Source organism: Pyricularia pennisetigena, chromosome 2 (genome assembly GCF_004337985.1).
Source record: "Pyricularia pennisetigena strain Br36 chromosome 2, whole genome shotgun sequence".
Lineage (NCBI taxonomy): Eukaryota > Fungi > Ascomycota > Sordariomycetes > Magnaporthales > Pyriculariaceae > Pyricularia > Pyricularia pennisetigena.
In genome coordinates, this window is record NC_043741.1 from 3,778,605 (window position 1) to 3,790,665 (window position 12,061).

Sequence of the window (12,061 nt, forward strand, 5' to 3'; positions counted from 1 at the left end):
CAAAGACGATATTGCTGGCAGAAAGGGTATGGCACACACAGCTGTTGCATCTTTACCTTTTCATAATCATCCGCCAGGCCAGCAGCTAATATTGCAGAAAGCATAAGTTAATCAATCTACCTAGCGATACAGAGGTTGCAACTACCGAACCACTCGCATCAATCAGCCCGTCATGGCTCCGCCGCACCTCCATCCGCGGTCGCGCATGACCTCGTCGCTCTTTGCGACCACCGTCGTCGCAAGCTTCTTCGTGGTGGCCCTGCCGCATGTGCTCCCTTGTCCAGCACCGCGCCGAGTATTTGCCGACGGTGACATGGAGACCATGGTTGACGCCAACGGGAGGACGCTGCGGAGGAGGAGGCGAATGCCTTTAGACCCCGAAGTCAAAGATGGCATAGTACAGTTCGACGCCATGAGCAGCCCAATTGACTCGTCCGAGTCTGAATCAGAATCCAATACCGGGCGGGCGTGTCCGATACCAAAACCAGGCGGGAAGGTCGGGGAACTACTGGGGTTCACGAGGAAACAACAGCAATCTCAAGATGAGAACAAGACGTAACACGGCATGGCCGGCTGTACTGGAGTTATATTTCTATCAAAACGAGAAGAGAAGTCGACAGGGGGTCATACATGGCTGTGGCCGCCGTCGGGATCAGAGCGGAAGGCATAGAGAAAAAAGGGATGCGAAGATTACCAATGGCATGCCATGCGAAATCAAGCCTGATGATGATCGGGCCAATGATTGCAATATTGGATGAAGGCTGTCGATCTGGGTAGCCAAGCGCACCTTCATGATCGACATGGGCACCTTCAGTGCTACCCCGAACAGCAAAAGCGTGCCATATTTGTATATATGATGCTGTAGGATTCGAAAGTCTAGACTCGACGAGAAGATCACATCAATTGTGGTCTTGAAACTGCCCTATTCCATGGTTGTGAGCGCCCCCATATTTCGCGCCAGTGATTACTGTTGTGACAGTTGCTGGCTGCCATCTGCGTGGGACCTGATGACATTGATATTAGGCCCAGGAACCAAACTGCCCCGCGTATCACACCGCATATATAAATGTACGAGAGCCTTGGATGTTGTGGTGCTGTTGATGCCTGGCCTCGGTTGCGAGCTTGCGCGGAAAACTTACAACTCACAAACATGTTTAGGGACCTATGGGATGCAATACAAATATCATTTCGCAAGTGGCGACAGATGATGAATACGAAAAAAACAAAACACAATTCGATGCTCACAGCGGCGACTCTTTCTGACTGCTGGCTCTACTGACCGTATGGTTTTGCAATCGGCAATGTCTGTGCCGGGCACGAGAAGAGAGCTTGGCTTGGGGTAGCAGGGGTCTCTCCAGACATGCTATATGCAGTAAAGGTTGGGTCACACCCTCCCCCTACCCAAGACTAACTTACACTTTTAAAGGAGCCTGACCAACTTGCCGGCTCTTTGAAACTTCAGCCATCTGGAATTGCAACGGTCTGGGTCGAGTGCAGGAACCAGCAAATAGGCTTAGAATTGTGGGTGAATACCTACGTACTTTATCCGTTCCCCACTCAACCATCTTTCCAGATCCTCCGGCGCACACAAGACCCTGGCATCGGGCCTTCGTCACAGAAAATGGCTGGGCTGCCCAACGGCCGAGAGCATATGCAGACGACCACGCGTTCGGTATCAAAGTGGGCGATCAGGGGAACCACGAGAGTGACGCAAAAGACTCTTTGGCGTGCCCGGGATATACGGCATCGTTAGTTGTCCCGACTTACACGGCTTGTCTAATCAAGCTACACATCTCACCACTAGGCGGGACAGACAGGTATGGTATCTACGGATGCTTGGTTGTCTCACCCTTATGCCATCCAAGAGAATGATGAAACTAAATGTCATCTCAAGTTCCGCACCGTCCGTCTGTCCGTATATTGTATGCCTGTTCGATCCAGATGTCCACCCTTGTTCTGGACCTGTGCGGCTCTGTAGCTTCCAAGTATATCATTAGTCTGATCGGCCGCCTCTCTCTTCATGTTTGGTTTCTCTCGCCACACACGAAGCTGTTGTAGTTTGCGCCAGTGACGCTCCTTCTCATCTCTCTTTTTTTTTTTTTTTTTTTTTTTTTTTTTTTTTTTTTTTCATTTGTTCATTTCTCTTCTTGATAGAGGTAAGGCCTTGCATCGATCTGAGCTGGAACAACTCATCATCAAAAACAAAAACTAACAACGTCTTGTATAAAACAAAAGCTGTGCTCTCCTTATTTTCTGATACCCTTTCACCATGAAATTCTTCAGCACTATCGTCCTTCTTTTTGCCGGCCTGGCGTCGGTCCAGGCCCAAAACAGCACCGCTTCGGCCACGGCTTCCGGTACCGAAGTTGCATCGCAGTCGGCCACCTCGACGAGCAGCTCTACCAGCAGCGCGGCCAGCAGCGCGGCGACGCTGAGCCTTCAAGACCTACTGAACAACCTGGGCGGCGGGCTCAACAACGTGGGCAAAATCAACTTCAACAACCGCAACGACGTCCTCAACGCTATAGGCCTGCTGATGAACCAGCTATGCGTCGGCAATTTGTTCAACGGCAGCCTGCTTGCGGGCCTGGGGTCCAACCAGCAGCTCCAGCTCCTGTTCCAGCTCGACCAGCTGAACCAGCTCAACAGGCTCGGGCTGCTGAACAACTTTGACCTGCAGGGCATCTTCAACAGGGGCTTCGGCGGCATCAACCTGGGCGGCGGCGTTGTCAGGGGAGCCAACGGCTTCAACAGGGCTGGTTTCAACTTTGCCGGCTTCAAGCGTGCAGTTGATGATGCCATGGCGGTACGTTCCTAACCCCTTTCTCAATCTATCACTGATGCAGCCACGTGTGTGTTTTTCTTTTTATTTCCTTCAACATGGTCGAGGATATGAATGACTGACGTGCATGGTAAACATCCACAGAAGCTCGACGCAAGCCCGGAGCGCCGCAGTGTCAATGTCAAGAGGCAGCAACGGCTGTGCAACGCCGCCGGCGTCGTCACTGGAGTCGCTGGCAGGAACGGGGGTAGGGCTCGCCAGACGTCGTCCACCACCACCACTGCGGCACAAGCCACAGCGACGGCTGAAGCGGAGGTGGATGACGAGGAAAAGTAGAGGGTGGTTCCGCTCTGGAGTAGCAGTTAGGACGAGGACGGTCAAGGATGCCGAGTTCCGGGAGCCCGCGTCACCAAACATCCATCACAAAAGGACCCTTGGAATGTCTTTTCTACTGTACTGTATGTATATGGAGCACGATTATTAGCCGCAAATATATGAGATAGTATTCTCTTTTTCTTTTTTTCCCCACTATGGGTGCATGCATTTTGTTTTTAGCGTGGGTAGCAACGCACGGGCGACCCTTTTTGGTCTTGGGAAACATTCGAGATGGGGAAATTCTGGCCCTTGCCTTTGTCCTGGAATATGCCCCGAGCGCTTCGCTTAGCTACAGTAGCTAGCTATAGATACTGCAGTAGCCGCTGCATGGGGGCCTTCTTCTTTTCTGACGGCATATATTCTCCAAGCGACCATTTTGTTTCTCGCTACCAAACTTTTGAACTTTCTTGGTCGCCCTGTCTGCCCTGCTATTGTCCCCGCTTATCTGTTGTCGGCTAGTTTGTGCGAGTTGAAAGGCTGGGAGCTTGGCTGTCCCATACACACAGACTTAGCCCAGGGGGTTGTACATGTGATTATGCAGGCACCCAAGTATGTTTGTACAATGGCGAGTCCTAGTCTACGGGTAGCGGTACGTAAAAGGAGACCACAGGTTGAGTGATACGGCCGCAAAGGTGTTGGAGCTCCACAGCCAAGACGGATTGGGGGGACCCGAAAGGATTTTGTCTAAGCAGCAAATCTGTCAGTCTTCCGAGGCCAGCGATTCGAAGTCGTTTGGAGGCCTAGAAGTAGCAGTAACTAATACTCATTGGTGGATTTCAGTGATATCATTTGAACAACCATCTTATTTGGTCCAGATCGTTAGTGTTGATGAGCTAGGTAAGCTACACATGCAGCAGCAGCAGCAGCATTGATAGATTCATCCAATGAGTGGATCCACTGATGCTAGGATGCGAAATTTTAATCAAGATAAAGTAGTTAAAGTATTGTAGCATCCAGATATTAATCGAGTGCCATCGTTCATACTTCGGACCAATGCCCATGTGGTCGTGCTACCAATGGTAACGTCAAGGGTTAGGTAGGTTTCAACTTCAGATGACAGACCCCAGCTTGACAGCGCAAACTCTATTTTTTTTTTTTTTTTTTTCAACATTGCTCCAGATACGCGTGGTTGGGCTAAAATGACAAGGCTTTTCTCGCCGAATGATTGTGTGAATTTCATGGTTGCGAGTAGCAGAAGAAATGTCTAAAGCCCCTTGACTGTTGTCATCAGTTATCGCCAGTTAGCAAGTGGCGTTTTGAAATTTTGAGGCAGGGGACGGGAGCCAAAAGCAAGAGACCCTAGTGACAGCGGGAGGAAGACGTTGAAGCCGAACCGGACCGCAAAATCATCAACTAATTAATTACTTATTAGACATGGAGTGATTCAAATATACTTGGCAGTGGTTTGGCCTGGGCAAGGGGTACGGAGATGCGGAAGCAATTGTAGTGAACGAAAAGAAGCAAGTAAAAAAGTCGTCAAAGTTCTCCAGACGTAGCCTTGGTAGTGTAGAGACAGAGGATTATTGGATTGTTGAAAATGCCATGGCTTTTGCCGTGTTTTTTGTGACCAGCCTGCGACAAGCCGTAGATGGGAAATGAAGATCCCGGGGTTGCCCCTTGCATAAGACCGACCCGTACAATCGTTTATATGTATGCACCTACCTACCTGTAAGCTTGGTAGCACTGCTTTCTCCATACCCACGTCGTCTAGCCTATGGAGCCAATGAAATACCGATTCGCTGTGGGGATCAGATCCTAATGTTTAAGTGGGGTACCTTTTGTGGAGCGAAACCTTTTGGCAGGCATGAAAGGCTAGGCTGCTGTCAACCGTGCAAGCTTCCCTGTTTTCATCTAATCCTCATCCAAACTCTACAACTACTACAGTACAGTGATGATTAATCTGCTGACCCATAAGTGACTGATATTAACAACCGCTACACGAGGGCCAAGGGGGCATCACCTTTTGACCCCAAGCACACGTTGTACTCTATGTACTAGGTAGTGTTGCAACAATTCTACCGTTTTCGGAGTCACCCAGACACATCTACCTTCACAGCCAGGATGATCGGATGCATGCGGAATATCAGAATATCGGGATAGATTCAGCAAGCCCTCTGGAGCTCTGGAGTTCAGATCGGCCACAGAACCAGTTGGAGGTGGTGGCGAATGATCCAAAACAAGATTCTTCTTGAATATCCGGACCGTCAGAGCCTGTCTGGGCCAGTTACACGATGCAAGTGGTACTGATCCTGAGAGAACTGTTTGCCACGGCAAATGCCCTGACATGGGGGGAGATGGGAACCGGACTGTCAGACTGGTTGGTTGTGGAGCAGTTTTCCTTGAAAATTAACCTAACTGCTGGGGCGAAGAGAAGCAGATCTCTTTTTGCCCAGACTAAGTTGCCGGAGGTAACCACTTACGTACTCATTGTTCGACAAATACCGAGCCTCAAGATTGACTTGCCATAACGACGGGACTCGGATGCCTGGACGGAAACTACTGAACATGTTTCCTGCTGTCTTTGAAGGCATCCTCACAGCCATCGTTACAACGAACTACAGTGGCTGCATTTCGCCCCTACCTGATAACCAGGAGAACAATCGGGGATCTAGTTGCATATGTAACTGTCACCAACGAAACTGTGCGAAACGCACTGATAACTCGGCGTAGATCAGGGAAAGCTATGGGACGCAGCCGCCCATCTCATCACAGGAGCCGTAGGGCTTGGCGGAAGACGCCGTACTTCCGAAAAGCATTTCTCGCTAAGGACATCAGACCGCCAACCCGGCCAAACCCATGCAGGTAGGTAACCCACGTTAATTATAAGGTTATTTTGTCTCGGGTGGGTCTTTGTCGCCCCCGACTTTTCACTTTTCTCTGGTACAGCGCCCCCTTTCTGAACAATGTACTACCCTCGGCCACACTGATATCCGTGCATGACCTCCCGTACCATGTCATGGGTCTCCAAGACTCACTGTTAATTGTCAAGACGCCTTGTCTGCGGTCAATGTGATCCGTCAGCGCGGGCTTCAGCCCTTGACAAGCCGCCCCCGCCTGTGATATGCCTTTCTTTTTGTTTCTCTAGGCATACTAACTGCCACAGGCGAGTTTTCTGTCCGACCTCTAGTACCCATGCCCGCTCGCCTTTCCTTATGAAACCATCCTCAGGCTAGACTAGTAGTAGTTAGTATAGAGCGACAAAGGATTACCGTATGCCGTACCGAAGTGGCCCCCGATCGTCAGCCTGTTGTCTCCTTGCTGTCTTCCTTGTCCCTTTTTGTTTTATCCACCGGTTTCCATATCCCCACTCTGATACACCCCGGGATCTTCTGTTCTAATCCTCCGAGCAACTGACTGACAAACCCATGAGGCCTTGGCATCCGGCTCTGCAGCATCCCTCCTGCTAGCTTCAGTGATTCTGGGCGTCTGGGCNNGGGCGGCAAGTGCTTTCGCCGTATGCCACTGACGAGAGACTCCATACGAGATCTTGGCACATACGCTTGTATATAAGCAAGAGAAGTTCTGGCATCTGGGTTCCCAATCTCCTTCGTTTCCTCATCCCACTCAAACATCTTTCAGTCTAATCTCATTCAGTCATTCTCTTCAGAGGTGAGTAGATCGATCCAGCCCCGTGAGATTTGATCTCCGTTTCCCCAGACAAACATTGGATTTGTCTAGACTCGAAACTATTCCAGAAGAATAGTCACTGACCACAGCCCTTCACATCCATATAGCTGTGCTCGTTGTTCGCTTCACTCCTTCCTAATCCAACTTATTGAACATATTGAGCTGTGCTCTTTATTCCATACAAACAAACTACTATTTAATTTCGTTCTCAACGATCTTTTCTTTTTACCCAAAACACCCCCTAAATCCCCCCCTCAACCATCAAAATGAAGTTCTCCGCCATCATCGTCAGCGCTCTGGCCGCTTTCGTCACTGCTGCTCCCACCAGCACTCCTGAGGCCACCACTACTGAGCTTCAAACTCGCGCCTTCGCTTTCGACCTCAACGCGTTCAACAACTTCCAGTTCGTCAACCAGGACCTTGCCTACCTGAACGTCCTAAACCAGTTCGCGTTCAACAACATCCACAGCCTGGCTGTCAACAACGGCCTCAACCTCAATGTCTTCCAGGGTCTGTTCGCCCAGCAACAGTTCGACCTCAACAGCCTGCTCCTGCTCTCGCAACTGCACACCTTCAACCAGATTGCCGCGCTCGGTGTCCTGAACAACTTCAACCTCCAGGCCTTCCAGTTCCAGAGCTTCCAGCTCGGCCTGCTGCAGCCCGGCTTCAACCAGATTCAGCTCGGCCAGTTCATCACCCCCACCATCGGCACCCAAATTGGTGGCATTGCCAAGCAGCAGAGGGGTTTCATCCTGTGAAGAACTTGTCACTTCTTGCTCAGTTGTATACAAGACTCGTAGGATAAAGGTACTTCTTGCCCTGGCCTCGCCGCCTGGTATGGTTGGGCCTTCTTTCCAGCAAACCATCTCCGCTTCTATTTTCTTGGCCTGTCGATCACCTTACAACCTCTCTTTTCTTTTCTTGATTTTTTTTTCTGCAATGGAGTTTACTGGGTAGACGATTGATGGAAAAAAAAAACAAATCAGGAGAGGGACTGAGAGCATCTTGTGCGGATGTGAGACAGAGAGTTGAGGCGGTCTGGCGATACTTTTTGAGGGGCTTCATCATCATCACATGGGGTTTATGGGATTTAGATCGTCATATTGGGGAAGAGAAGGGGACGGAGCTTCTTCTTGGTTTGTTTATTTTTCTTCATGCAGTTGGTTTTATTTTTTGTGCTCACATTTTCCCCTCTGTCCTTAGCCAATCACTATACCGAACCGCCTTACAACCACACAGAGGCACTGTGGGCGGTGTGGCGGGCAACGGGCACGGGATCTGGAGAGATAGCTGGGGTAATACAATTCAGATTTGACTGATTGGCAATAACTGCTTTCCCATTTCCATTTGTGTGTGTGGTATGAGTTCGAAACAAAAAAGAGGGGGGGCTGCCCATTTGGGTTCGAGGTGTCATTCCCTCAAGGACTGACTAGCTAAGTTGTTTGGTATGAAGAAAGATTTAAGCATAAAAGGGGGATTTGGGACGACAGATGCGATCCCCACATATTAGGCATCCTGGACCACGAAACGGAACATAATACTACTATATCGTCGTAACAAAGGATGAATTGGGGGGTGGGATCATGTGCTATCACAAACGGGTTTTGTTTGATCGTTGGGTGTTCCAATGGGGTTCCTTGGCGAGCCATGGATCTCGTTTCAGGTCAAAGGAATGGACCAATTAAGCCAGCATATCAATTAAACCTCTCCCCTGTTAGTTTTTACGTCGTAGTGCTTACTATACAGTAGTTTCCCATGCTGCACCAATCCATCCACTTTTAAGGCATCCGCAATTCGCCCAGGTGAGAATCCTGGCTGACTTATGGCTGGGCTTTGGCATGAAAGATGCTTTCTTGTTATTGTGTTGTCGCCTGTTGATTGAGAAACTCAAGAGGTTGCTGCAAAATCAAAGAGGTATACCTAATGTGCGCAATAATAACATCCCTTGCATAGTACAACTATCGAGCCACAAAGTGCTTGGGGGAGAAGATGTACAGGAAGATACCTTGATCTAATTTTAGGGTTGTATGTAGGTGGTACCTAATATATCAGCGGCCCAGAGGAAACCGAATATGAGATTCATTGTACGCATGCGAGTACTGATTACCGCTGAATTTTCTTTTGAACATATCGACGGCATCATCATCCCGAGAACGACAAGACGGTCAAATATAACCATCCTTGATCATCACGTGAAAAGAGGCTGTCCTGGTCAAGATAACGGTTGCCTAAATGAAATCCAGGCTTATTTTGCTACCTGCCCTCAAAACCAGGGTCTTGTCCCCAGTGGCGGTGCGAAGCGGGACTTCCCAGAGAGGAAGTCGTGTGGAGGCATCATCTGAGAGCTTGATGTGATCGACCAATAGGATGACATCGACAGGGACACCCATGACTGCCACAGCCTCTCCGCTGCTGCCATTTTTATCCCTGGCGGAGATTTGAAAGCGTACAGGAAGAGAGGAAAGCACATGGGTGTGTGAGCTGCACTGCAGTTAGTGCCGTTGGTTGCGGGCAAAATGTGTTTGCATGGGCTGCGCCGTGTGGCCGCAGTAGCTATCCGCGTGCGACCAACCCTGGAAACTGGTGCTAGACGTAGCGAGAAAAAGATGATCGCTTCCATACCGTGTTAGTCCGCTTGAGAGGCTCACCGTCCAATCGATGAATGAGAGCGAGGGAACAAAAACAAAATATTGATGAAAAAGGGAAGCAAGGCGCTTTCTTTCACTACTTTGATTCATCTCTCTCTCTCTCTGGACTCTCTATTTTCGTCTTGGCTTCACACGACTCCAACCCGGCCACATTTCTCTGATCTGCTTACTGTGCCTTGAAATCCTTGTGCATCCCGACGATAGATCTGCTCCCGGCGCAACGGTTATCGTCGCAGAATGAGCGGGTAAGCCTGCGCGGAATTACTGGCCGCCAATTTGATAGCCCGCCCGTGGCTGTCTTGTTCCATCTGCTCGACTCTAGTCAACACGGCAGCGACTGGGACGTTTTGGTTCTTTTCTTCCCAGAGATACTGCAGTTGGTCAAGCACTCACAGTCATGGAGCTCGTCCCAAAGTCGCCGCAGGAGACAGCGATAGTCACCGTGACGCCCTCTGCCATAACTGTCACCGGTCCACCTTCCACCGGCACCACTGTGGTTACGACGGTCACACCCACAATCAGCAGTACCACTCACAACCCATCCGGTACGGCCTCGACGACCCTGGCAGCCCCGGGATCAGATGGCGGAGGTCTGGGCAGCGGTGCGGTAGCCGGCGTCGCTATCGGCTGCGTAATTGCCGGCATCGCCATCGGTGCGATAGCTGCAATTTGGTTTCTGCGTCGGAGGCAGAGGAACATAGGCCCGGAGGAGACTCAGTACATGCTTGCCAACACAGCTGGTGGCGTTTACGACCCCAAGGATCCCATGGGCGTCGTGACGGCGACCGATCCATTCCGCTTGGATCAGATCTTACCCCCTCCGCTGCCGGACGAGGTGATATCGGCCGAGCTGCAGAACCTTAGCCAGATCATCCAACAACATGTTGTGGAAAATTACCACAGGGAGCTTGTGCCGGTGGATCAAAACGCTCTTCATCGGGCGTTGCACGACTTGGGGTTGGGGAACGATTCGGCGATACCCTCTGGGCAGCTAGTTATCCTGGCAGTCAGTCCGCAGGGAAGGACTACGGCCTTGCAGCATATCATTGCGCGCGCGGCGACTGCGAGCGTTGTGTTGAGCTCGACGGCTCGCTATTCACTCCTGCCCCTGTCCATGTCTGCCTTTATGCGTGAAGTGGCACCGACCGAGAGAGACAGAGGTAGTGCTAGAGGTTTGTGGAGCCCAAAAGACAGCCCTCATTGTGCGGGCTATAATCCAGAGTTTGTTGATGTGTTTCTTGCTAACTGAGAGCACGACAGCTGTCGCGGCCGCTTTTGCCCGCTGGCGTCAGATATCGACTTTCCTCATCAACCCGAACCGAAGCGACAGGACCCCTCTGCAACCGACGGAGGCCATGACGGGCCACAAGGCTCGTGAGCTCGTGGCGGCTCTTAATGTGCTTCTGGATCCTTTTGTCGACCACAACCGGGTTGAGTCGCACATTCAGCAAGCACAGCTTTACGACGTGGTCATGAAGGTGGCGCAGTTCGGGTACATGCTCATATCGCAACCTGGCGAGTTCCGTCTGCGGTGGGATGCGGGACCGCCAATGACGGTGGGAAGCGACGTCGTCGTCGTATGTCCGGGCTTGGATAAAATTAGCGACGAGCACGGTAACAGGTATAGCCCGTCAAGGACGTTGTTAGCGCCAGTGGCTGAGATTGTACGATGACGTGGCGCTACAGTAGCGTTGGCTGTATCTAGACCCTGGATTTCTTGCCTGGTTTCTTCAGCTCATATCCTTTGGCGTCCTAATATTTCCAAACAAAGGAGAGTTGTGTGCATATTTCCACACATTCCTGCATATAATACTGTAGGCTGTACTGAAGAGCTGCCTATGCGTGATACATCAAACACGCAAGACATGAACTAGACCTAAACTAATCCAAATAGTTCTCATCCACTGTCGCAATCAAGGGGAATGCCTTCAGGGGCAGGCAACGACGGTCTTTCGATCAGCCGTCATGTAAAACCTGGATCCGACGTGTTGGTGATCGTTCTTACGGTGTCAGCACCCGGGATTTTAGTGCAGAGCCTACTACTCCTTGGGTAAGGTGCTTCTAACACGGATTTTAGGCAGGTGAGCTCAGATGCCGGCAATTGTACCCATCGCCCAACAGTCAGCCAACGTCAATCATGGGGGCTAAAATTGGTGTCAGGCTGGGGTTTGATGAACAGCCTCAATCCGCAAAGCTTAGATCCGAATCCTTCGCAACCCCGGTTCAGATCCTAGGAACTCGCTGCAGTACCGTGTGTACAGCCCTGGGCTGAGCATGGGTCTGCAGACTACACTGTCGTGTAGCGAACAAACGACACTTGATGTTGTCGTTCTTTTTTTATGTGACGAGCTAAGACGTCTCTTCCTGCTGTTGACTATTACTGTATTGGCATGGCCTGTGTGAAGGAGTTAGACGGCAACAGGAGTTTTGACCGCTTCTTTTTCGATTTTTCTTGTAGGAACGCCAACAGACTGGGGAAATAATTAGGCTATGTTCCGATTCCTGATGATATAACTTTTTTTTGGTTTCTTAGACGACACCTTTGGACGCGCTTTGATAAACTTGGTTCAATCTCTCATCGGGCTAGTAATCATCCTGCGATCGTTACTGTGTCTGCGGCCTTTTTTTT

General features: G+C 50.5%; 4 protein-coding genes across 4 annotated transcripts in view; all 4 read left to right on the forward strand.

The window, feature by feature from the left end:
• Nucleotides 1-172: 172 nt before the first annotated feature.
• PpBr36_01044 (uncharacterized protein) lies at nt 173-777 on the forward strand (the record flags this gene model as incomplete). The annotated part of the gene is made up of 2 exons (XM_029888233.1): nt 173-555; nt 609-777. 2 exons carry the CDS (start codon nt 173-175, stop codon nt 775-777), a joined length of 552 nt encoding a protein of 183 aa, XP_029751613.1.
• A 1,492-nt stretch (nt 778-2,269) lies between these two features.
• Nucleotides 2,270-3,118, forward strand: PpBr36_01045 (uncharacterized protein; the record flags this gene model as incomplete). The annotated part of the gene is made up of 2 exons (XM_029888234.1): nt 2,270-2,806; nt 2,927-3,118. The coding sequence occupies 2 exons, from the start codon at nt 2,270-2,272 to the stop codon at nt 3,116-3,118; spliced, it is 729 nt and encodes a 242-aa protein (XP_029751612.1).
• A 3,932-nt stretch (nt 3,119-7,050) lies between these two features.
• On the forward strand, nt 7,051-7,542 carry PpBr36_01046 (uncharacterized protein; the record flags this gene model as incomplete). Its single annotated transcript, XM_029888235.1, has 1 exon — nt 7,051-7,542. The coding sequence occupies one exon, from the start codon at nt 7,051-7,053 to the stop codon at nt 7,540-7,542; it is 492 nt and encodes a 163-aa protein (XP_029751615.1).
• A 2,287-nt stretch (nt 7,543-9,829) lies between these two features.
• Nucleotides 9,830-12,061, forward strand: part of PpBr36_01047 (uncharacterized protein) — a gene marked incomplete at both ends in the record, with an annotated part of 4,119 nt that continues 1,887 nt past the window's right edge. Inside the window, 2 exons of the mRNA XM_029888236.1 lie at nt 9,830-10,604; nt 10,693-11,009. Of these exons, the coding sequence (XP_029751614.1) occupies nt 9,830-10,604; nt 10,693-11,009 (1,092 nt within the window). The remainder of the gene's footprint in view (nt 10,605-10,692; nt 11,010-12,061) is intronic.